At 43.0% G+C, this 26559-nt stretch overlaps 1 protein-coding gene across 1 annotated transcript in view; it reads right to left on the minus strand.

Moving 5' to 3' along the window:
* Positions 1 to 20864, minus strand: part of LOC128508498 (C-type lectin domain family 4 member K-like) — an 88316-nt gene extending 67452 nt beyond the window's left edge. The window contains exon 1 of the mRNA XM_053479844.1: positions 20702 to 20864. Within this exon, the coding sequence (XP_053335819.1) occupies positions 20702 to 20864 (163 nt within the window). The remainder of the gene's footprint in view (positions 1 to 20701) is intronic.
* Positions 20865 to 26559: the final 5695 nt, after the last annotated feature.

The following is a 26559-nucleotide window of genomic DNA, read 5'->3' on the forward strand; positions in this document are numbered from 1 at the left end:
GCCGTGTAGACTGCCAACTTCCCTGGTGGGAAAAAGCTTTCAGGCAGCTGATCAGGGATCGATATCAGCCATGACAATGTGCTCTTCGGTATTACTGCTAGACTCCCATTTTTTATGTCATCAAACAAGGACACTAACGCTAAGTGTAATACCGATCTTTGTCTAGAAGGTGTCACTAAACTGCAACTTTATACAAGGTTAAATGTGATTAACTCTTAACATCCTGTTTAGGATCTTCATGGAGGAGTAGTATGATCTCATTAATTGGTCTGGGAAACAATTAGGGTCCATCCTTCCCAATGATCTTCACTTGTACTTTCCTGACTCGTCCATCCTGACCGGGGTAAGTTTCCGTTATGATACCCAAGGGCCAGTCATTCCGTTTGGACTGAGAGTCTTTGAGCAGGACTATACATCCTTTTGCGACGTTGGGTTGTTGATGTTGCCACTTTTGCTTGTACTGTAGTTTAGCGAGGTACTGTTTACGCCATCTGTCCCAAAACGTACTTGCAAGGCTTTGCACCATACGCCACTGTTGTTTGTATAGATCAGGCTTCTCAAAATTCCCAGGAGAAATCAAGTCTGTACTAGGCTTTTGGGTGAGTAATGTCGCGGGATTAAGATGTAAGGATCCGCTGGATCAGTTGACACAGGTATCAAAGGTCTGTTGTTTATGATGGCAGTGACTTCGGCCATAAAGGTGGAAAGTACTTCATGAGTGAGTTTGGAGGATGTCATCTGAAGGAGCATAAAATCCAAGATCTTACGAGTGAGTCAAATCATCCTTTCCCATGCGCCACCCATATGTGATGAATGAGGAGGGTTGAATATCCATGCACAGCCCTGATCTGACAGAAAACGTTCCACTGCCTTTTCATCCACATTAGAAGGTATCTGTAGATCTTTACAAGCTCCAATGAAATTAGTTCCTCTATCAGAGCGACTCTGTTTCACTGGCCCCTGGATTGCCAAGAACCTCCTTAAGGCATTAATGAAGCTAGAGGTACTTAGAGACTCAATCACCTCTATGTGTATGGCCCTGACACTTAGACACGTAAATAACACTGCCTATCTTTTATTTTCTGTGACGCCACCTCTCCAAGCAGACACTGACCAGGGGCCGAACACATCTATTCCCACATGTGTGAAAGGAGGTTCTGCACCGAGTCTGTCTTTGGGCAGATCCACCATCTTTTGAGTTTCACAGCCCCGCCTGAGTCTACGACGTACAACACAGGAATGGATGACACTGCTCACGTGTCTTTTACCTCCTATTATCCAATAGCCGGCAAATATTATCGCACCCTCTGTAAGGTGACGACCTTGGTGATGTGTTTGTTCATGAAAGTGTCGTATCAGGAGTAAAGCTACATGGCTCTTACCAGGTATGATGAGGGGCCTCTTTTCTTCAGAGCTTAAATCTGCTTTAAACAGACGACCACCGATCCTTAAGAGTCCACTTTCATCCACAAAAGGGTCTAGTTTCTATAGCGCACTAGTTTTTGGAAGCGATTTGTTCTGTTTCAGACACTGCAAGTCTTCTGCGTACATTTCCCGTTGTATGGCTTTACAACAACTTCTTTGCTCTGATGTATTGTGTCAGTACTCAGGGGCAGTTCACAACAGTGCCAACCCTTGCATGTTGGAGTGCTGTTGTTTGGGTCCTGCTTATAAGAGTGTGCAATGTAAATCAACTTGCCTATAGCTCTGATCAAACGATTCCAACCAGAAAAACGTTCAAAGCGTTTTGAGACAGTGGTGTTCAACACTGTTACATGTGTACGAATTTCTAGATTTTGATCAGGATCGACAAGTGCATATGGATCTTTAGCGACAGTCTCTGTCTTTGGTCGATGCAAAAATGCAGGTCCACTAAACCAGATTGTGTTTCGCAATTTCATTGGTGCTATGGGCCATGTTGCAATATCCGCAGGGTTATGCTCTAAACTAACATAATGCCACTGTTCTGGAGTAGTGTAGCAAATAACAGGGCTCCCATAGAGAGAAGAGTCAATGGATCACATTCCTGAACACCCTCTCCCAGCATGCATGGCACCATCCTGATAACCTTATCTGGTTTGCTATCTTAAAGGGGACGTCTGTAAAACTAAGAAACTCTACAAGGCCAGATGCTTTAAAGTAGACCCCGAAACCGAGGGTGTAAATCGGCGATCCGGTAAACAAAGAAGACAGTTTTACAGCTTCACCCCGAGCTGGGGAGAAAGGGGCCTCATCACACCTGGACACTCTCTTGACCTCTGGAAGACATGCCTTTCCATGAACAAAGGCATACGGCATGGACACTATTTTAAACATCTTTAAAGTGTGCCAGTAGGGCAAAACGTATTCACATATATTTACTCAGTTCCTTATATTCCTGTGTATATGTTTGATTATTCTGCATAACGTTAAAGGTGTAATCAGCATTTACAAACCTTTTTATTAGATAAAGGAAGGAATGAGTGGGTAAGATATGTAATGTTTGGTGTCAATCTCAAGCTGGCTTTATTTCAAGAATGTTGGTGAACATGGGTAATTGGTAGCAGGAACAGAGCTCATGCAAAAATCCTTCTTATAAAGTATTAAAAACTCCAACCGGATGGGTCACACGTGACAGCTGAAACACCTGGCTAATTTATGCATGGAAGGAGGAACCACGTGAGGTGTGGCTAAGCCCTGCAATCACATCCGATTGGAAAAATCACCTGTGGGACGGACTGACCCCCCAAGGGACAAAAACCCTCAGGAAGTCCACAGTGAGGAGAAGAAGAGAAGATATCATCACAACTGCAACCTACAACATCTTCTAAGCAGCTCGGCCTTCTGCCCTTGCGGGCGCTGCGCCGCGGCTGCTGGCGTCATCCGCTCTTCAAGAACTCTCAACGAGACTTCGTGCCAGAACACTAAAGTCCTGCAACGAAGACTCCCTCAGAAGAAGTTCCAGAGCGCAGATATCGGTAACCAGACAACCAACGCCTCACTGAAGGGCTTTCCAGACAGACGTCATCTCTACAACAGCGCACCAACCAATCAGCAACGCTGTGATTCCCTTCGCTGGAGGCGAACCAACGGATGAGAACGAAACGTAATGCAAGTAAACAAACAAAGCTGCATACCTTGCTAAAGTTGGTGCTCGTTTCATAACCGAACTGTAGGATTAAACCCAAGACTCTGCTCTTGTGACTTTCGTTGATCTAGTAACCAGTACTAGAATAACTTTATTCATTTTCACTTGCCAAACTGTTTGTGTGTATGTGTGTGTGTGTGTGTGTGTGTGCGTGCGTTTAAGTAGTGTAGTTTCATGTATCGTAGATTAGTCAAATAAATCCTTGTTTCTTTATAAAGTACTGTTGTCTTGGTCATGTATTTTAAAGTCTAAACATTTGCCCAGATCGTGTTACCTTGCTCATAAATTGCTAGATTTATATACTAGATTTTGTGTTATAGCCGTTGGCCATGTGATAACCAGAACTGGTAAGATACACTAAGTTGCGCTAAACGCTGGACGGGTAGTCAATATAGTGTACGTTATAAATTTTGATTCAATTAATCAAATTAAACCGAATCGTTAAAGATTCGATACAACTCTGACCCAGAGCTAAACATTACTTATTAATGATGACGGATACGTTGGCATTGTGTCCACATTAAAATGTCTAGATATATTGGTGGACAATGCAACCGTCATTCGTTGTCTTTATTATGTAAACCCTACGTATTAATAATAAAGAATGCCGGAAGCTATTCATGGTCATTATCATTGTTAAAACGCTACATAGTGCTTCTCCGAATTATCTGTATTCGGTTGCTCACATAGACATGAAATCTGCGTTCCTCACTGTAGATATAGCCAAGAACAACTCGACTATCTGTGTAGAAGTTTATCTCGTCGAACTTAACAGCAGTACTCCTCACTCTCCTCAGTACTGGTTTTCATTATGTTCACAGCCAACACTGCCGCACATAACTCCAGTCGCGGTATAGTGAGCTCTGGTCGTGGAGCTAACCTTGCCTTGCCTATGATGAACCCTGTATGACAGTTACCATCTGAGTCGACAGTTTTTAGGTAAGCGACTGCTGCAATTATTTTCTCTGAAGCATCAGAAAACACAGAAAGCTCTGTGAATTTGGCATCTGACAGTGATGTTGATCCGTAACTTCTTGGCATCTGCACATGTTGCAAATCTTGCAGAGAGTTTTTCCATGATTCCTACAGCTCTTGATTGCTCACAGGCAAGGGTGAATCCCAGTCATTAAGTCAGTCATTTGCGTTCAATTCCCTCGAAAATACTTTGCCCTGAACTGTAACAGGAGCTACGAATCCTAACGAATCGTACAAACTGTTTATCACCGATAGCAGTCCACGTTTAGTACAAGGTTTCTCATCATTTTGAACTTGGAAGTTGAAACAATCCGTGTCCAAATTCCAAATTAGGCCAAGACTGCGCTGCATAGGAAGTGACTTGATGCTTATATCCAGTTCCTTAAATGCATTGGCATAATCCTCAGATGGAAATGCTCTCATGACTTCCTTACTGTTTGAAGCCAATTTATGCAACTTTAAATTGGAATCAGCCAGCATGTCCTGTGTACGTTTTAGCAAGCTGATGGCCATTTTCGGCGTGGGTAAGGATTTCAGTCCATCATCCATATAGAAGTCTTGCTCCACGAACTGTCTGACATCTTGTCCAAACTCTTTTTCTCCTGCTTGAGCTGCACATCAAAGACAGTAAATGGCTACTGCTGGAGATGGGCTGTTGCCAAATACATGTACCTTCATACGGTACTCAACGGGTTCATTCTCTGGGTTATTCTCATGGAGCCAAAGGAATCGGAGGTAGTTACTATCTGCAGGTCGAACTTTGAAGCAGTAGAACATTTGTTTTATGTCTACCATGAAAGCGATAGGGTCTTTGCGAAACCGCATGAGAACTCCAAGGAAACTGTTATTGAGGTCTGGACCTGACAAAAGAACCCCATTTAATGAGATACCTTTATATTGCGCACTTGAGTCAAAGACTACTCTAATCTGAGATGGCTTTTTGGGATGGTATACTTCAAAAGAAGGCAAATACCAACACTATTCGTTAGGACTGACTGGAGCAGCTATCTCTGCATGATCATTTTGGAATAGATTTTCCATAAAAGCTACAAAGTCTGTTTCCATCTCTGGCTTCTTTCTGAAAGAACGCTTAAGCACATTAACCCTCATATTATGTTAAGGGTCAATTTGACCCATTTCAGTTTTTTTGTTGATCAAAATACTGTTTATCCTTCTTTTATCTTCATGAAATTTTGTGACTTTTCCTCATCTGGGGTTATAAAATGGTGTGTAAAATATGGACACTCTGATGTGTCCTGGAATGTCAGTGCAGAGTTTGTATACAAAGATGATGTTGCGGGTCATTTTGACCCGGGCACTTTGAAGCTGTTCAGATCCAAAATCCAATATCTCTCTGATGTACTTTGTTTTGAATAGCCTCTGAATAAACATTCAGACCCAAAGACCCAGGTGTGTGTACGGGACAAGCTTTTTTGTCCTTGTCACTGTTCTCATGTCATCTCTTAGAGAAGCACACCAAAATTGAGCTCCAGAAGGTTTACAGCTGAAGAAGTTTTATCAGAGATTTTTAACTGGGATGTGATGAAGAAGAAGAGATTTCAGAGAAAGAGGATTGTTTAGAGCCCAAGAACAATGTTATTGATGATCCTGACTGTCAATTGTCCTACGATGAGGAAGATTCAGAGGAGGAGTCTGCTGCAGTCTCTACATCAGATAAAAACCAAGTACTGCAGCAATCATCATCCACGGAAGGCACATGGACATCTAAAGATGGTATTATAAAATGGTCAACATCACCACACCTACGCCGAGGCAGACTGTCATCTTCCAATGTCATCAAAATGACTCCTGGTCCTACAAGATTTGCCATCACACGAGCTGATGATATTTAATTCACGTTTCAGCTCTTCATATCCCTACCAATAGAGAGAATTATACTTGACATGAGTAACTTGGAGGGGAGGTGTGTATTTCAAGAGAAATGGAAGCCACTGGATCAGATTGATTTGCGTGCTTATTTTGGAATTCTGGTGTTAGCTGGAGAAAACAGGTCTAAGAGAGAAGCAACTGCAAGTCTGTGGAATGAAGAGAATGGAAGGCCAATCTTTCGTGCAACAATGTCTCTGGAAACATTTCACATAATATCTCATGTGATCCGATTTGACAACTGTGACACCAGAGCTGGTCGACGTGAAAGAGACAAACTGGCTGCAATCAGGGATGTATGGAATAAATGGAATGAGGAAATCCTTCCTTTGATGTACAATCCTGGCCTCCATATTACTGTAGATGAACGCCTTGTTCCATTCAGGGGTCGCTGTCCTTTTCGGCAGTATATGCCCAGCAAGCCTCCAAGTACAGTATAGCATCGTAATATGGGCAGCTTGTGATGCAAAATCTAGCTATGCAATGCATATGCAAGTATACACTGGAAAGCTACCTGGAGGAGTATCTGAGAAGAATCAGGGGATCCGTGTGGTGCTGGAGATGAGTGAAGGGTTGCAAGGTCACAACATCACTTGTTGAGAACAACTTCTTTACATCCTACCACCTTGCAAATGAACTTCAGAAGAGAAAGCTGACTATGTTGGGTACAATAAGAAGAAATAAGCCAGAACTTTCCAGTGAAATACTGAAAATGCAGGGAAGATCTCTGCATTCCTCAATATTTAAAACAGTTGTTTCATACTGCCCAAAAAAAAACAAGAATGTTCTTGTCATGAGCACAATGCACACAGATGCATCTCTGACCACAAGAGAAGACAAGAAGCCACAAATGATCCTGCACTACAACTCGACCAAAGGAGAAGTTGACAATCTGGACAAAGTCACAGCAACATACAGCTGCCAACACAGGACAGCCCGTTGGCCCTTGGTTATTTTCTACAACATTGTGGATATGTCTGCTTACAATGCCTACTGTATGTCCTGTGGACTGAAATCCATCATCAGTGGAATGCTGGCAAATTCTACCGAAGACGGCTTTTCCTGGAAGAACTAGGCAAAAGCTTTGTCACTCCCAAGATCCAGAGGCGAGCCAGGCCAGCTCGGTCACCGGCAGCTGTAATTAAAAAAGTCAAGTTCGTGCCATCCATACAATCTGCAGTGGATACAGGTGTACAGAAACGGAAGAGATGCCAGGTCTGTCCCTCCGGAAAGGACAGTAAAACAAGCACATCTTGTGTGAAATGCAAGAATTACATAGATTCTTGCAGAAAGCACACATTTACATTATGTCCATCATGTGGACAACATTGAAAATGTTGAACACTAAAAATCTAAAACTGAACAAAATAGTTTTTACAAAAATTTTTCTGAAACTTCAAATTGGTTGTATGTCAGTTTTTAAAATGTTTATCTAATAGAAAATAAAGTTGCTGTTGTTTAAATCCAGTTTTTTGACAGTTCTGAGTGGATTTACACAGTGCGGGTCAAAATTACCTGCAATATAACCAATGTGATTTTTTTTCAACATAATATAAGGGTTAAGATGTTCCACAGCTTGTGGACGGTTGTTTGGTAGATATTGTCTTGGCTGTTTAAATGGGAGTGGGGCAACCCATGAATTTTCATCATCTTTGCAGACTTCTCTGTCCATAATCTGGAGAAATAGTTTGTCCTCAATAGATAGAGCTATTTTCTTATCATCTTTTGTTCTCTAAAATAGATCCTATTCCTTTAAACCTTGAATGCTCTCCCTGAACCGAGACTCAGAAAACAACACCCTTTGCGATTTCTCCTTTATGTTAAAATTATTAGGACATGGATGGAAATGCGTACACTGTCCATTTTCCAGAATGTTGGTGTGATAAGCTTGGACAAAGTTAGGTTTGTGAACTTTCCTAAGGCACATATCCCCAATAACTACCCACCCTAAGTCCAACTTTTGTGCGAAGGGGGCATTTGGTGGACCATTTACTTGTTTATGGGCTTTGTGAACCCGGATAATGTCTCTGCCTAACAACAGAAGAATCGGAGCATGATGGTTGGGCTGTGGAATGTACCTTGCAAGATGTCTTAAGTGCCTGTGCTTACTGATCACTTCTGGAGTGGGAATTTTCGAACGGTTGTCTGGAATTTCATTGTACTCAAGAAGCGCAGGTAAGAGTAAGACTACACCTTCATCAAGAGATTCCACGTGAAAGCCTTGAGCTAGTGTGCCTTCGGTTACCAGCGTGCCTGCACATGTTTTGAGGGTATAGGCTATGTTACATTCTGTTATGTCAAACAAATCAAAGAGTTCTGGTCTTGCGAGTGATCTGTTGCTTTGGTCATCTAGTATGACATATGCTTTGACTGCTTTCTCTGGATGGTTTTCAGGATAGACTTTCACAAGACAGACCTTTGAGCAAGATCATGGAAGTTGACTATTTCCACATACCTCTGTACAAGCTGAGGAGACCTCTGATACCACAGGAATGTCTTCATTCATTTTTTGAATCTCAGCTACAGGGTGTTTTGGACCAGTCGCCCATGGTGCTAGGCCTGGATGAAGCGCTGCTATGTGAGTAGTGCTTCCACATTCTGAACATTTAATGATTTCGTCACAGTTCTTTGCCATGGGTGAAATGGAGCTGCAACATTTGAAGCATATGCCCTGCTGTTTGAGCAATAACTTTCTCTCTTCCATAGATTTCATTCTGAATCCTCTACATCTGGACGATGAGGCTTATCATGCAAAAAGCAATGTTTAGCAGGATTTATCTTATTTTTGGGTTCAGAATACTCAGAAGAGACCTGGGTTTTGTGTGTTGCAACAGCTCTGGGGAAAACTGATTTATTTAACTCTTTGTTTGGTCTCCGAGACTCTTCCTGCACAGTTGTAAGGGAGAAACTTGGATCATTGCGCATTTTTGCTTGCTGACAAAAAAAATCTATTAAGAACTCGAAGGGCAGAAAAGAAACACTGTAGTCCTCTTTGTATTTAGATCCCACTGTAAGCCACTTCTCTTGTAATTTAAATGGCAGTTTTTGTATTATTGGATTTACGCCTCGTGGTGTATCTAGGTAGGAAAGACCCGTCAGATCTCCATCCTGCATAGCTGCTTGGATCTCCATAAGCAAATCTCCCAGCTCACGCAATCTGTAATTGTCTCTGTTTGATATTCTTGGAAAATTCTCCAGTTTCCAGAAGAGAGAACTTTCTACCATTTCTGGTGAGCCGTATGTTTCATAAAGCCTTATCCAGATAAGTCTGAGCCCTTGTACCGGATAGTTAATGTGGACAGCTCTGATGCGTTTTGCGTGTTCATCTGACTCACATCCCAACCATCTTACTAGCAAGTCCATTTCCTCGCTTGGGGAAAGGTTAAGGTCTTTAGTAACATTTAAGAACGATGCTCTCCATGCTCTGAAGTTCTCCGGATGATCATTAAATTGTGTAAGACCAGTAGACACTAATTCACGTCTTGCAATGAACCTGACCACATCCAACATTTGATTATTTGTATACAAGTGAGTACTTGGCGTTGTTTGAGAATAGTCATGTACCACCTGCCTGTCTCTGCTCCTCTCTCCACTATCTTGACCTGCTGCAGCATATGTGTGAGGAACATCCTTTGGCGGCTGTGGGTATGCCTTACGTCGACTAGGGAGTGTAAGAGGTATACAAATAGACTGAGATATGACAGGGTTCTGTATGCTCTCCGCATTAACAACCTGAAAACTGGATGGTGTGGCATATAAAGCACTCTGGCCTTCCTGCGGCACATAGAATGAAGTAAACTGTGGTTATTGCTTTTCTGAAACCTTTTTGACTTTATCATAAAACAGGCCATCCAGGAATAGCATCTCAGCTTCCTCAACATTAACTATCTGTTTTGATATGTAAGCCTTTTCTGTTGCATCCTCTGTAGGTAGTTCCGTTAAACTGAATCTTCTTGTGCTTCCTACTTCTGCAGCTGTTTCTAAAGCCTCTGCCTTCGCGTGTATAGCAGCAGGTTTCTTCTCCAGTCTTAAAGCCTCCAATGAAGTCTCAAGGTGAGCTTGTTGTATTTTTAGTTCACTTTCTCTCTCAGCGAAAGCTCTCTCCGCCATTGCAGCAGCAGTGATTACCGCTGCCGAGCCACCTGAGTGATGTGACAAACATGATGCTTTCGATACTATGGGAGAAATTTTTATTTAATTTCATTTGATTTTACTTACTTTTGGGGGATAGAAGGTACCATATCTTTATATAATCGGGGATGTGCGTGCGAAGCTGAGACATAGGCTTCTCTGTGTGCGCGTGCATAAGAAACCAGAGCTTTACATTGGGGCACCTTCATTGTGAGCTAATGAGGGCCCCTAATGGGAAACAGATGTTGAAGGGATGTACAGCGAGCCCTGCATATATAATGGTGAAAACGGACCAGAGATTCAGTTGTGTCCATGGTGCAGCTCCAGCCGTTATTGCATGATAATAAAGGTCGTAATCTTCGGTAAGCAAAGCCGGACTCTGAGTATTTTTCCACAACATCTTGGCGCTGCGAGCAGGGTGGTAAGGGGGCAAAGGTGACTAACCAGCATGGGCTTCCTTGGTCAGCAACACAAACAAGTGGCCACTTACAAAGGTAAGCAACTTTTGCTTATATACTTAGGTTGTGTTGCTTGCTGGGGATCACCCATGGTGGGAAGGACGCCTGATAAAGGCCTCTCCAACTCAAGTAATTTAAAATGGGCTTTTTTTTTTCCAGAAGAGAATGCATGCATCAGCTTACTAGTGGGCTTTGATAGATGTCAATGCAAAATAAAGGTAGATAATCTCGATATTAATTTGTACTCATTGTCAAGTGGGCCTTGATGGATGACAAGGAGTGGAAAGCAAGTTAATAAGGAATTGCGCTTAATTAGTAATATTGCTTGTGTGAGGATACACAGCAATTAATAAAAAATACCCTTTCGTATGAGGAACACCTTTTGGTGTCGTAAGCATTTTGTAGCCACCTTAAAATTTGTATTGTATGAGTTTTGTGGCTTTTATTTATATCTTTTCCTATGAGGAATGTACTGTTGTACATCATAAGCATTGTATAGCCACCCAAAATAGGTATTGTATGAGGTTTTGTGGCTTTTATTTTATATCTTTTTTCTATGTGGAGCACTATTTTGTGCCATTAAGTTGAATGCAATTGCAATTGTTTGTGTCTAATTGATGTTGTGTCTGTCTGTTGCTGTCTGAATGTGTGAGAGCTATATGTTCGCCTAAGTATGTGTGTCTGAGAGAGAGAGAGATGGAACCTGGGTAAGTGATACCATGAGCTCTGTGTCCAGTGAGCATGGCTGGACCTCCCGAGGGAATTGTGTGTACAACCCTCAGAGGGGGGGGCAGCTTGTTGCCGGACCGGAGATGTGTGTGTATGAGCCCTAATTAGCAAAGGGGACAAGTATGCAAAGAATAAGCCCTATTTTCTAGGAAAAGAGGGACAAAGTATGAATGCATAAGCCTATAAATAAATAAATAAATAGCATGTGTCTGAACCCCATATTAATACTGTGGCATTAATTAGTTATTGATGGAAGTGTTCACTGTCTATAAGAATACTGTGCTTTTTGGCAAGCTAATAGGCAAATAGTGAAATATTGTATATTAAAAAGTGATTATAACTGTTAAGCCTTGTTAAGGAAGGTGGATATCTCTGTGATTATATAATATTGTATGTTGTTAGTTAATTTAGTTGCTAAATAAGTGTATAAGCATAAGATAACGTAAGAATATCTAAGTTGTGGTGACAGTCTATAAAGCATAATGGCAGCCTCTCCAGTGAAAATATTAGTGCTGAAGCATCCTTTGTGTGCAGATCTCATAACTAAGATCTCCAATAAATGGCAAAAGCAAACTAAAGATATGATTACAAAATGGCCAAAGGAGGGGACCTTAGATGTGGCATGGTGAGGAGATGGAACCTTAATTACAATTATAAAATGGCAGCAAGAGAGAAAAAGCGTGTCCAGAGGAGTTGAAAAGACAGCAGGAAAGAAAGGTCCTAGCTCTGTTTAAGGAAGAATGAGTAGAGTTGATAAGAAAAAAAAAGCAAGTGAGAAAAAGTTGAGGAAGTCAGACACAGAAAAAGAGAGTAATGGAGAGAAAACGCTAGTTACTTATGTGCAGACAGAAGGTCATTTTCAGATGTTTAAGGGAATGTTGAATGTTGAAGAAATGCAAATGGAAGGTCATGTTGATTTAGATGGAGACGACAGAGAGCCAGGTGTGAAGTTAAGAAAGGAGAGGAGAAGGAGTAGAGAGGAAAGCACACCGTTAGATTGTTATAAGAAAGTAGGGGCAGATTTACAGAGAGTGAAAAAGCTATGTGGGAAAGAGGATAAGATAAAGAACCAGGAAAGGTGCAAATAAGTGAGAGAGGTTAGACAGGAGCACTAAAACACCAGGACAAGTAAGAAGTCAGATAGATACAACATTAAGGACTGGGCATAGGTCTTTGTACAGTAGAGGGGATGATGGTGAAGAGGATGTGTTATTTAATATGGGCAGTTGGAAACAAAGAAGGAACACTGGAAGACTTAGGAACCTAGCTCCATAATTTCCAATTTACCTTAAATTTTAGTTAAAGGTGTACTGGGACAGTTATACTTGCCAATAAAGAAATGTCTTATGGTTGTGTGGACAATTCATTGCTATTTACTAGGTTACGGCCTGATCGAGTCTAAACCGATATCTGATGCAGAAATCACTTACTTTGTTGATGAGTCTAGTTTAAAGACCATGTAGGAAGTCACACTGGGTATTCAATAATAATGAGGAATGGAGAAGACTTTAAACCGTCTTATCTCAGAATTGTTCGTAACCGTGTTCTACTCAATTAGCTGAGCTGAAAAGTGCCCACAGCCACCTGCCAATTATGAAAAGGACTAATGGCAAATATTTTTACGGATTCAACCTATGCACATGGTGCATGTCATCTGTTTGGAGCAGTATGGAAACAAAAAGGGGTTTAAAAAGGAGTGAAGGAACTCCCATTTAACATGCTGAACAAACAAGTAACCTAATATCTGCTATGATGCTACCAAGACGGTTGGCTGTCATTAAATGCCAGGCCCATAAAAAGGGAAATGACTATGTCACTAAGGGTAACAATATAGCAGACTTAGAAACAAAGCGAGCAACAAAGTTTAATAATAATAATAATATAATAATATTTGTAGTAGTACAAGGCTTAATTGGGTTGAGGCTTTACTTTTTGCACCAATGAATTAACAAGCATGCAAACTAACAGAAATACACACTTAACCCTGCAAGAAATGCTTACGGGTCGACCCATGCCTGTGTTATTCTGTAGAAGCCATATAAAGGCCCACCGCTAAAACAACTGCAAAAATCTTATATGAAGAAACTAACTGCCATATATGAAGCAATTTATGTGCAGGAAAAAAGCAAGAGGGCGATGAAGGAAAAGACGCTCCATGTCCCACCACTCCAGGGGACCAGGTCTATCTGCGAGTGTTCAGGGGGATATGGCACAAGCCCAGGAGGGAGGAGTCCTACAAAGTTGTGGCAGCCACTCCAACAGTGATTCAAGTGACAGGCAAAACCACGTGGTATCACTTGAACCATTACACAAGAATCCCCAAAACATGAGTACCGAAAACTGAGGAAGAAAGAGAGAAGGACCTAACATCAAATGGTAACAAAAGTGCAAAGAAATTAAATCCTTATTGGGGAATAACCAACTATTGGCACAAGTTTGATACCAAATTGCGCAGTGTTGAACGAGCCGCTGCTCCAAATTAAGTATAAGAATCTGCTTAAGAGCAGCATCCCACTTCTGATACAGACGAGACTGACTGACTGACTGAGACCAGATTTCCCCCTTACACAATTGACAGGACAAAGAACTGTACAGATTATGTGTGACAATGATTCATGTCCTCTATATTGTATAAATGCATTTCTGTTCAACTAACACTATATTGCTTTCACAGATAAAACAGCAGAAGCGACAACTAATTTTAATTTCCTCCACAGGAAAAGTGCACGAGAAGGAAGCAAGCCTTAAACAAATTATGACAATGTGTAATGCCACTAAACAACGTTCTCTTTTATTCCAGATGCAGAAATTTAATTAAAGCAGCTAATGGGTGATGTTATTGTGTCTAATGAATTTTATGAATGTGATTTATATTTAACCAAAGGTTTTCTAAAATTAACAGCATTTCCTAGCAACAACAGACAAGGATAAATTTCTGGACACAGTCATCAAGGATATCCCTAACTCACCCATATATAACTTTTATAAGAGACTTTACTGGTTCATATATTAATACGTATCGTCCATGGCACGAGCCCATAATGACGTGCTGGCAACCTCTCTTGTGGGCTCCAACTGACTCTCTACGATGCGCAAAGCATCTGGGTTGAAGACTATTATATTACGACAAGGCTGTTTAAAATTCTATCTATTCTTAAACATTGTATTGTGTTATGTATGTGACATTGTAGGTTATATGATTTATCCAATTGATGTAATCCTAGAAAATCACTGTATTATTTACATGTTCATGTCATGTTATGGGAAGTATAAGGTCATGGAGGTCGAGTCTTTTACTCTGTCCTAGTCAAATAAGGGCGGAGAAGTTTGGCTTGATCTTCCCTAGAGTACGAATCCATAGGTTGGTCATTGATAAAAATCCAGTGATTTAATTTAATCACCAGTTAGTGTAAGAAAGACTAACTCATGGAGTCACACTCTAGAGTAAACAATTAGTGTGGGACTTATAAGCCCCAGAGGGGGGGATATGGGAGAATTTTTTATTTAATTTCATTTGATTTTACTTACTTTTGCGGGATAGAAGGTACCATATCTGTATATAATCAGGGATGTGCGTGCGAAGAGGAGACATAGGCTTCTCTGTGTGCGCGTGCATAGGAAACCAGAGCTTTACATTGGGGCACCTTCTTTGTGAGCTAAAGACGGCCCCTAATGGGAAACAGATGTTGAAGGGATGTACAGCGAGCCCTGCATATATAATGGTGAAAACGGACCAGAGATTTAGTTGTGTCCATGGTGCAGCTCCGGCCGTTATTGCATGATAATAAAGGTCGTAATCTTCTGTAAGCAAAGCCTGACTCTGAGTATTTTTCCACAACAATACCCGCTTCCTTGATCCAGACTTGGAGCTTGGTTTGGACATTGGTGAAAGATGCTCATGAGCTGACTTGCTCCCCGCCATGGAGTCATAAACTGGAAGTTGATCACTAAAGATATTCATTTTACTGTTCTGCCCTCTGCATCAAACGCCTTGCTTGACTCGGCAGTCAGATAACGTTTCCCCAAAAGACAACAGACTCAGGAGATAATATTTAGCCTTTACTGTTGCTTATGGAATGACGTAAAACTGCAAAACATACAAATTACAGAATGTAAGTATACAAAATAGTGATATGTACACGCACAAGCACAACCGGGAACTTTTATAGACATAATATTAGCTTTAACTTCCCTAAACCATATAGGTAATACATTCGATTAAATAAAGAATAAAGTTATACATCCAACATGTAAAATAACATGAATATAGCCTTTGTATACGTGAACATAAGTAAAATAATAATTATACAATGTCTACATACTGAATGTGCCTTCAAATCAACTTAAATCAGGGATCGATATCAGCCATGACAATATGCTCTTCGGTATTACTGCTAGACTCAAACAAGGACACTAACGCTAAGTGTAATACCGATCTTTGTCCAGAAGGTGTCACTAAACTGCACCTTTATACAAGGTTAAATGTGATTAAATCAATAGAACAGCACACTAGGTTCGAGAGGCGAAAAAAATATGAACAGACCGGGTCTGACTCTCGCGAGGCGTGAAGCTCAGAAAGAAAGCGTTATGAGCCGGGCACCCCCTTGTAAGACTTGGGTGCTGCATGCCACCCTTCGCAATCAGCTTCAAAGAAGTCGAACCTACAGACTGTCTCCTTCACAAAGAAGAATTCCTGAGGCTCATTCGCCCAGGACCGTGGGGGTGGCTTCCCCCGGGGAGGGGCGCGTAGAATTCCTCTCAAGGATGAAATGTTCTTCCTGGCACCCCCAGGAGGTCGGTGTTCTTGCTCCACCACCACTGGTGTTTCGGACAACACCGGTCTCCAAGAAATTTAGTTTAACTATTTTTAGAATAGTTAGTTTTTCGGTCTTTTCCTGCCATGTTTCATGTGTCCAGACATGAGGCTAAGCCACAGAACAAAGATAAGCTTCTTCAGGCCATTGCAACTTTCTGGAGAGACCGCTTGACCGAAAATGCGTGCAATAAATATATTGATCATTTTCAGAAGGTTTTGCCGGAGGTGCTACTGGGATGTAAAATGTATTTTGGTAAAATGTTTATTATTTATTAAATTTAATTTATGATGCTCACAACAGCCTACTGCATTTCATTCTTATAATAACAAATAAGTTCGTTATTAATTCGAATAACAAATTATTCGAATTAATAACGAATAACGAATTATACAAATAACGAATTGAATTGTAAGGTCATTTAGTTTCACTTATTTCAGCTAATAAATCTGCTACACAAAGTATAAGATGGCACAAAACCCTACACACGTACAAAAGCTTTTCTACTGTAATTACACGTGATAAAACCTGATAAAGGCTCACTGTAATAACGTCTAGTTAAGAACTAGCTTAAATTCGATCCTAAAATATTTAATTTAATTTACATTATAAATTTGTACTGTAATGTTACTACTGTGATTATAAATTTATTTAATTATAATGTTTCACTTGATTTTATCTGCAACTACAGTACAGTACGTACGTGCGGCTCTAGAAGAGCTGCTGCTCATTAATCCTAGAGAGAACGAACTAAGGCCTGAGGCGTCAGTCTAAAGTTATATAGCGCCACTCAGCAGTAAAAGCCAGCAAATGCACAAACCTAAATGCAGTTGCTGTGCACCGCGACGGTAAAAGTCACATACCGCTTGTCCACCTACTGTTGCTCATCTCCGTTCCTTAGGATTGAGATTCAACACCATAAAAGCGTTCTCTTTCCTGCTCAGAACACAACATATTTGGGTGTCACGTAGGATTCGATCGCAATGCGGGCACAGGTGTCTCCTGCGCGTGTCGAATCCATTTCCAACACCCTGAAGGAAACCAAGCTAGGCCAGAAAGTGACTGTTCATCACTTTCAGAGATTTTTAGGTCTCATGGCAGCTGCGTCTACAGCTGTGGGCCTTCTGCACATGAGATCGTTTCAGTTGTGGCTAAAAGCAAGGGGATTGTAAGGGTTATGCGCCAAGGGTTTTGTACCCTTTCTATGTGGTTCAGACCTGTTTTTGACTTTAAGTCCCACTCTATGTGCATTTTGTCGTCGTGAGACGCTAACAACAGACACTTCCCCCACGGGCTGGGGTGCAGTCTTAGATGGCCGTCCAGCCCAAGGGAGCTGGGGAGGCCATCTTCTCGCGTGGCACATCAATTTCTCCAAAATGATGGCTTTATTTTGGCCCTGAAACACCTCCTCCAGCAGTGGAGGCTACCATGTCCTAGTGTGGGTGGACACCACTACGGTAGTCTCGTACATAATTGCCAGGGTGGACTGTGCTCCTGCCTCTTAAATAAGCTAGCGCACCAGGTTCTGCTTTGGGCACAGGACGAGTTTCTGTCCCTCAAGGCGATTTACACTCCAGGGCACATGGAATTGGGAGCCTGGGAACCTTCACGTACTAGAAGAACTTATGCCCTCAAGGTGAATGTATTTGAAAGTGGTGCATGACAAAACATGTAGACTCGGTCGACTGCCAAATTGTTTCAGTGCTGGAGTTCTGCAAGAAAAGTTGTCCTCGGGCTTATGGCCTATTACCCTCAGAATGTACGTAGCCGCTATTTCGGCTCATCATGTTCTGACTGATGGTGTCTGGCTGACACCCCTTCCAAACCACTAGAGTCAGCGCCTGTCTGGCTTCTGACCCTCAAGATGGTTTTTCTTATAAATACTTATTTTAAGAGAATTGGAGATCTGCAGGTTTCCCGTCCTGCCTAGACTTTGCCCCTGGGCTAGTCAGAGCTATTCAGGATAAGGATAAGGATAAGGATTTATTTTCTGTCACATGCACAATCATACAAGTACAATATGCAGCGAAAATATTTTGCGACCACAGAGTCGCGACGTCAGCCACTAGGGCGCCATCATAGAAAATAAGGAATAAGATACATTAGGATAACGAGGGTAAAAAATCCCCTCCCAGACTGTCCTTCGAAAAGGGCAGTGTGAGATCAGGGGTACAAAAATACCTCAGCAACAAGCACATAAAAACATGTTAACACAAGACATAAACATTGCAACGATTAGGGTACAGGGGATAGGAAATGTCCAATGTAGGCAAACAGCTCCAGTCCCTGCAGCTAGAGAGCGCTGGTCCCGATTCCGCCTGCCCACACTGAAGGGAATAAGCACACGAAGGCGTTGGATATGGGGAAGGTAGAGTGTCTATCTGTAGCTGTTATGTGTGTGCGTGAGTGCGTGCGTATCAGTTTGTAAGCCTGTAGCATCCCGTAATAGTCTGCGCCAGGTGTCCTTGAGGGGGGAGGGAGTAAGATTCCAGAGCGTCTCGTTATCTTGGTCTTCGGGGAGTTTGTTATGACTCCAGCCACGGCCTTGAATGCAGTAGCTGGAAGAAAAAAAAAGGGGCAGCCGAAAAGAAAATCATATTTTCCAGGTTTCGAACAATATCTGCCAATTTCACAGATATTTAATGTCCATCACTGGTCTGCAGGTCTGTCCAAATCACGTTGCATAGCTGCTAGTCTCTCCAAGATATTATCCAATTTGCGGTCCAGAACCACAGTCTGATTACCGACAGCTCTCGTCACCACTATTTCCCAGCCAGCCAGTCTCTTGGGGTTGAGACTGACTGCTTTTAAGATTTTTCGATATCCAAGTATCCCACCTAATCCAATCAGCAGAATCCCAGTTATCAGAGTTCCGAATAGGTAGATATCTTCAACATCCTCCAGAGACAGTGCGGCCAGGCACACAATGCGCCACTTCTCCCAACTGTCCATCGTGTATCCAGCAGCAAACGTCCCAGCAGGACAAGTAGGTTCCCCAGAACCCACACTTCTCGTCGAGAAGATCGTGTCAATTGCATTCAGAGACCAGTTGATCAAATCCATATTCCTTTTTAATTTTCAAGAGCAAGACGAGGAGAGTCTCTGAATATATTCACAAGACAGACAAGAGAAGCAAGCGGGGAGAGATAAGGGAGGGAGAGCAGATGCGACCGCCTTCGTCAAGAGCCAAGAGAAAAAAAAAAAAAAAAAAAAAAAAAAATCCTCACCCGAACTATTTTCATTCTTGACCATGCACCCAGTTTTCCTCGAAGCCTTCTGTCCTCCACCTTTTACAGCTCCGGAGCAGAAAAGGTTTTACCTACTGTGTTCAGTACACACTCTTCAGATTTACATCCATCGCACTAGCCAGTGGCGTAAGTCAGAGCAGCCTTTTTTATGCCAAACACTGTCACATCGAGTAAGAGATGCTATTGCTCTAGCCTACAAGACGCGTGGTCACACTTCGCCTCTAGGAATTGGGGCTCATTCGACCAGGGGGATTGGCTCATCTATTGCGCTGGCAAGAGGTGTTCCCTTACAGCCATTGTGTGATGCAGCGGGTTGGTCCTCTCCGCACACATTTGTGAGATTCTGTAGGATTCTCTGGATGTTCATGCTACTCAGGGCTCACGGGTCCTCGAGTCAGCCTCCCAGAGCTAGCTCTGAGACCTCCTTGGCCTTTGTGCGCACACGCTATACAACCTTGGGGGTCCAGACACTTGCAGTGCGGCAGCATTGGTATTCTCGTTACCATAGCGTTTTCACGCAGCATCGAGTGTAGCTTTTGAAAGGGAACGTCTCGGATTACTTTGCTGTAACCCTGTTCCTTAAAAAAGCGGAAAACGAGATGCTGCGTTTTGGACGTCCTTTCAGACAAAATTGATCTGAGGAATGTTTCCGGTTTACTCCTATTTATAACCTGCAGGTGCATTTTATCAGACGGCGTCACCTGATCAAGGTTATATATGCCAAGATTTGTCGTGTTTGATACACACATGCTTTACAACCGGCAACACAGAAAGATGTTCCCATTGCGTTTTCATGCAGCATCTCATTCCCGCTTTTTTTAGGGAACAGGGTTACAGCAAAGTAACTCGAGATGCTCTCCTGTTGCACCAACCAGTAAACACGTGCAATATATATATCCATATAATACTAATGCTATAATACTCATTTTTTTAATCACTAAACTGATAAACACTTAAAATGTCATTGCAAAATAACATCCATATACAGTACATCAGTTGTAAGTGATGCTATTTACAGAGTAGCTTACTGTTTCAGACAGCTAAACAAAAGGAATAGATCTATCATGTGTGCATGTACAAGTTTGATTTTAGAAGACATTTTCAATTTGAAGCTTTTTAGGGTTATAGAAGCAATGGCTTGATGTTGTATAATTGTGGTTCATGAGCCTAATTTGTGGTTAGCCATGTTGTGTGCATACTACTACACTATATGACAGCAGTTTTAAACTCTAGATGATTTTTGTTAGTGTTCATTTAATGCTGGACACATTGGACAGCTTGTCCAATTAGATTTTATAAATATTTTATAAGCAGGTGTTTATGATATTTTACCTGACTGTGAGGTCTCAGACTGCTTAGGGCTTCTGGTCCTCTGAAGTTCCAAATTGCCTTCATTAATATACATATTCTCATATGATCCATCCATGTCACTGGAATCAGCGCCATTGTCTCGAAGAGCTCCCATATTTGCGTAAATATCCTCAATCATTTCCATTCTTCTATTTTCAATAAACCAAAATTTGTAATAAACAGACTTAATTGTCTAAAACTCCACTCAGAGTAGCTGTCTTAAGGAACACTGCCTGTGTGTCTGGGTGTGCTGCGGTTATGGTGAAAGCCTATTTCTTGTGTTATTAATTTAATTTTAACCTATGTGTTTCATAGCAAGTAAGATGTGTGAACATCGTGGGTGATTTCTGGGTGCAGTTCTGACAAAATGGCAAGACACTTCAAGCACAAAGTGGGTTGTGGGTAAAGATAATTTCATTTTATTTTACTTTACAATTATTTTAATTTTGGGCCAGGTTACACATATAATGTGCAGCTACAACCATATTTGAAATTACCCATCCACATGTAACACAAAACTATTTATGTGACTCTGACTTCCCCTGGGGCTTGAATCAGAATTTACAGTAATTGCAGCAAAGTCATTAAAATTATGACCAGGTTTTAGCACTTCTAGGAAGCCTTCAAAGGTTTGTGCATAGTATATGAACAAAAAATGGTTTAAAATAATTCAAGCTTTATAATCCGTCTATCATCCAGAAGATTGTCTCGGGTTACTTTGCTGTAACCCTGTTCCCTGAAAAGGCGGGAAGGAGATGCTGCGTGAAAATGCTATGGGAACATCTTGTCATGTTGCCGGTTGTGAAGCATGTGTGTACCAAACACGCCAAATTTTTGGCTTTTATAACCTCGGTCAGGTGACGTCATCTGATAGGACGCACCTGCAGGTTATAAATAGGAGTGAACCGGAAACATTCCTCAGATTAATTTGTCTGAACGAACGTCCGGTCACATAGGCAGTGCGGCATTGGGCCCCTCGTTCCCGCCTTTTCAGGGAACAGGGTTACAGCAAAGTAACCCGAGACGTTCCTTTTCAAAGGCTACACTCAATGCTGCGTGAAAACACTATGGGAACGAGAGTACCAACGCCGCCGCACTGCAAGTGTCTGGACTCCAAGGTTGTGTAGCGTGTGCGCACAAGGCCGAGAAGGTCTCAGAACTATGTCTGGGTAGCTGACTCGAGGATCCGCGGGCCTGGAGTAGCATGAACATCCAAACTATAAATGTAATAAATGTGTGCGAAGAGGGTAACCCTCCGTGTCACACACTTGCTACAGGGGAATACCTCTTGCTAGTGCAATGGATGAGGCGATCCCCCTGGTTGAATGAGCCCTGATTCCTAGAGGCGAAGTGAGCCCACGCGCCTCATAGGAGGGGGCAATAGCCCAGTGTAGTGGGGGCCACCCCCCGTTGCGGCCCCAGACCATGTAAAAGCTGCTCTGACTTACACCACTGGCTAATGCGGTGGACGTAAATCTGAAGAGCACGTACTGGACGCAGTAAGTGAAGTCTCCCCTGCTCCGAAGCTGTAAAGGCGGAGGACAGAAGGCTTCGAAACAATAGTATGCATGTTGGCAAATGTGTGCGGAGAGGACCAACCCTCCGCGTCACATACTTGCTGCAAGGGAATACCTCTTGCTAGTGTAATAGATGAGGCGATTCCCCTGGTTGAATGAACCCTGATTCCTAGAGGCGAAGTGAGCCCACGCGCCTCATAGGAGAGGGCAATAGGATCTCTCACGCAGCTTGTGGCCCCGAAACATGTAAAAGCTGCTCTGACTTACGCCACTGGCTGATGCGGTGGACGTAAATCTGAAGAGCCTGTACTGGACACAGTGAGTAAAGTCTCTCCTGCTCCGAAGCTGTAAAGGCGGAGGACAGAGGGCTTCAAAAACAATAGAAAGGTAACACCATTTAGAAAAAACATCTTGAGGGTCAGAAACCTGAGGTGCTGACTCTAGTGGTTTAACAAGGGGGCACAAGCCAGAGGACAAATTTTTCCTGCAGAATCTCCAGCACTGAAACAATTCGGCAGCGGACTGGGTCTACCTGCTTCGTCATGCACCAACTTTCAAATACATTCTATTTGAGGGGAGGCAGCCCTAGCACTTAGAATAGTCTTAATTACGCTGGCTGGAAGACCAGCTTGACTTAGTTGGTCCTGTTCAGGGACTGCCAAGGCGTCCAGACGCAGGGGCTGGAAGTCAGAGAGTAGTAAAGGGGACATTTTCTGATCTTGCGAGGCAAAGAGGTCCACCTCCGCTACATGAAATTTTCCCAGAATGTAAATCGCTCTGAGGGAGAGGAACCTGGTGCGCTAGCTATTTGGCGGCGCGAGCACAATCCCCCCCTAGCGATTAATATATGAGACTGCCATAGTGTTGTCCACCCGCACTAGGACATGGTAGTCTCAACTGCTGGAGAAAGTGCTTTAGGGCCTGAAATAGAGCCATGATTTTGAGGCAATTGATGTGCCGCGCAAAAAGATGGCCTCTCCAGCTCCCTTGGGCTGAACGGACATTTAAGACCGCACCCCAGCCCATGAGAGAAGCGTCTGTGGTTAGCATCTGCGACGACAAGACGAACTTAGAGTGGGACCCAGAGTCAGAAACCGGGGTCTGAGCCACATAGGAAGGGTACGAAGCACCTGGCGCGTAGCCCTTATTGGGGATTGGCCCTAGAGTAAAATCCCCTGGTTCTTAGCCACAATTGAAATGCTCTCATGTGCAGAAGGTATAAAGGCGTCACCGTGGATACAGCTGCCATGAAAGCTAAGATCTCTGAAAGTGATGGTCACTTTCTGGTCTAGCTTGATTTCTTGACGGTGTTGAGAATGAATTTGACACAAGCGGGAGACAGCTGTGCCCGCTTACGCTCAAATTCCATGTGACACCCAAAAATGTTGTCCTCTAAACAGGAAAGAGCATGCTTTCATGGCATTGGATCTCAATCCTAGGAAACAAAGATTAGCTAGAACGACATGCTGATGTCGAAGCGCTAGCTACTGAGACTGGGCCAGCCAGTCATGTAATTCAATACGAATGCTCTGGAGTCGTAAGAGCCAGAACCACATCCCTGTATTTTGTGTATGTGCGGGTGAAAAAGCTAGACCAAATGGAAGGACCCGATACTGGTAAGCTTCGCCCCCGAAAGCAAACCTCAGGAACCTCTTGTGTTGTGGCAATATTTCTATTGATTCATTTTTAGATAGTGGTAAACCCTGCAAAATCTAAAAAATTGGACGCAGCCCCCCATTCCTCTTGCGCACTTTCCGGTTTCATGGAAGTGGAGACCACGCCATTGAAACGCGGAGGGTGATGTGAGAACTGAATCCTGTAGTTTCGCTGTACAGTGCTTAGTACCCAAGGAGATATACTTGGCAGTAGCTTCCACGCTGCCAGTTTCTCTGAAAGGGCAAAGCTCAGCGGCTTGGTTAAATGGGGGGGATGTTAGATGTTCGGCATCCTGAAACACGGCAGGAAAAACCGAAGAACTAACATTTTATTGGAGACTGGAGTTGCCCGAAACACCAGTGGTGGCGGAGCAAGAACACCAACCTCCTGGGGGTGCCAGGGAGAACACTTCATTCTTTAAAAGGAATTCTGCGTGCCTCTCCCAATTGGGGGGCCACCCCCCACAGTCCTGGGCACATGAACCTCAGGGCTTCTTAGTGAAGACAATATGCCAGTCTGACCTCTTTTGACGCGAATTGCGTGACGCACCCCAATCTTGTCGAGGGGGTGCCCAGCTCAAAAACACTCTCCTTGTGTGTTTCACGCCTCGCAACAGTCAGACCTGGTCGAGACTGGGTGGCTGACAGTCCCGACTCTTGAGTCGGGGAAGGAATTTCCCGAAGGCTTGTTATATAACTTCGCCTCATGAACCTAGTGGCGACCGAGTTAACGACATCGCCAAGTAGGCCGGGAGGCGAGATGGGGCATTGAGGAGGAATACATGATCCTTCTCCTTAATGCCCCTGAGATTCAACCACAAGTGGCTCTCCGCGGAGACCATAGCAGCCATAAAACGGCCGATAGCACAAGTCTGTGGCCCGGCGTAAGTCCAATACGCCTTACCTTGCAGAGCCCCGCCAGTACTCAAGTCTCTCAGCATGTCAGCCTGGTAGGCGTGCAAAACCGCCATGGTGTGCAATGCGCTAACCTGACCTGCTGCCTGAAAAGCTTTTCCCTCCAGGGAAGATAAAAAGTCTACACAGCTTGAAAGGAAGTTATAGCTTTTCAGGAAGGATGATGTCCCAGAAGAGAGATAGCCTGGAAGCGTCTCTTCTATCTGGGTGTCATCATATAACTCTGCGTTTCTACCTCAATTATATTTAAATAAATAAATAAGTTGATGGCAAGAAAACACGGGATGAATACAGCTTACTCCATGAAAGGGTTAACTCATATGGAGATTGCTAAGAAATAGGGGGGAGAGCGTTGTTGAGGCTCCGCCCCCCGGCCACCCGACAGAACCTGCCGTCTATGTTTTTATTTATTTATTTTTAAGTGCTTAGAGGCTATTACCATCTCCGCGGAAGCAAGAGAGGATGTTTATCCTTGCCCATTTACAAGAAGTGCAGCACGCGCTTGCGAGCGGACAGAGGGATTTCCCGATCCGATAAGAACGCGAAAGAAAGGAGTTTTAAATCCGTCTCTCACTGCTCTGCCAGATGCACGAGTTCAAGCCCCAGGAATGCGCGGCGGCTCGGAATGCGAGGCGCGCGCGTAGCACTTAATCGAAGCAGTAAAGTGTAGAGATCGCCCTCCGATATGGATTATACACACGGAGGGACATCTCGTTTAAACTCATTATCGGTGAGTTAAACACTTATTTTGCTGGTTAGACACACATGCTCACAACTAGGTGAAGACAAGAATCTGAGGAATGTTTCCGGTTCACTCCTATTTATAACCTGCAGGTGCGTCCTATTAGATGACGTCACCTGACCGAGGTTATAAAAGCCAAAAATTTGGCGTGTTTGGTACACACATGCTTCACAACCGGCAACATGACAAGATGTTCCCATAGCGTTTTCACGCAGCATCGAGTGTAGCCTTTGAAAGGGAACTCATGCCTTCTTCAACTATAAGGTCACTGTCACTGAAGCATCCTTGATGTCTGAAATATTGGCTACATATTATATATTTACTCCATTAGATACACCAATCATGGAAAGGGCATCATGTGAAGAGTTGCAACTTATGAAGATAAAGTAAGACACATGTCTTCAGCAACCAAAGTCACTGGTTGAGATAAACCCAACTGTCTTGAGATGCTTGATTACTTCCCATGTGTGTATCACATACAGTACCAGCTAAATGTTTGGACACAAGTTTGGACGCATTTTCTACATTCTAGAACAATACTGAATCTTTCAAAATTATAACACATATGGCATTAGGTAATTAAGTAAAACTACAAAAATTGTAGTTGTTATTTTAAGATGTAAAAGTGAGCGGTAGAAGAACAAGAAGAACAGTATGTCACACGGTGCCCGCAGGATTGAAATGTTGGCCAAAAAGAGGTCAAAAACATAAAGGGCATAAAGGGCAACAAAGTATTTTAGGCAAGAACTAGACACGAACAAATACAGACCTTGGAGCACGCAATAATTCGGCAATGAGTGGTTGCTTGTGCGACACTTACATAGAGCGAAGTGATGAATGAAAATTGGGAGCCGGTGTGCTCAAACCCGTGAATGAGGTGGCAAAACAGAAGCAGCGGAACAGAGTGTGGAATGGAGTTGCGATGATAATGGCTTGGCTCGAACCGTGGGCGTGACCCGGCGTACCGTTACACGGTATTGTCATGTACAAATACAAAACTGATCAAGCACT

This window comes from Clarias gariepinus, chromosome 20, assembly GCF_024256425.1.
Source record: "Clarias gariepinus isolate MV-2021 ecotype Netherlands chromosome 20, CGAR_prim_01v2, whole genome shotgun sequence".
NCBI classification, from domain to species: Eukaryota; Metazoa; Chordata; class Actinopteri; order Siluriformes; family Clariidae; genus Clarias; species Clarias gariepinus.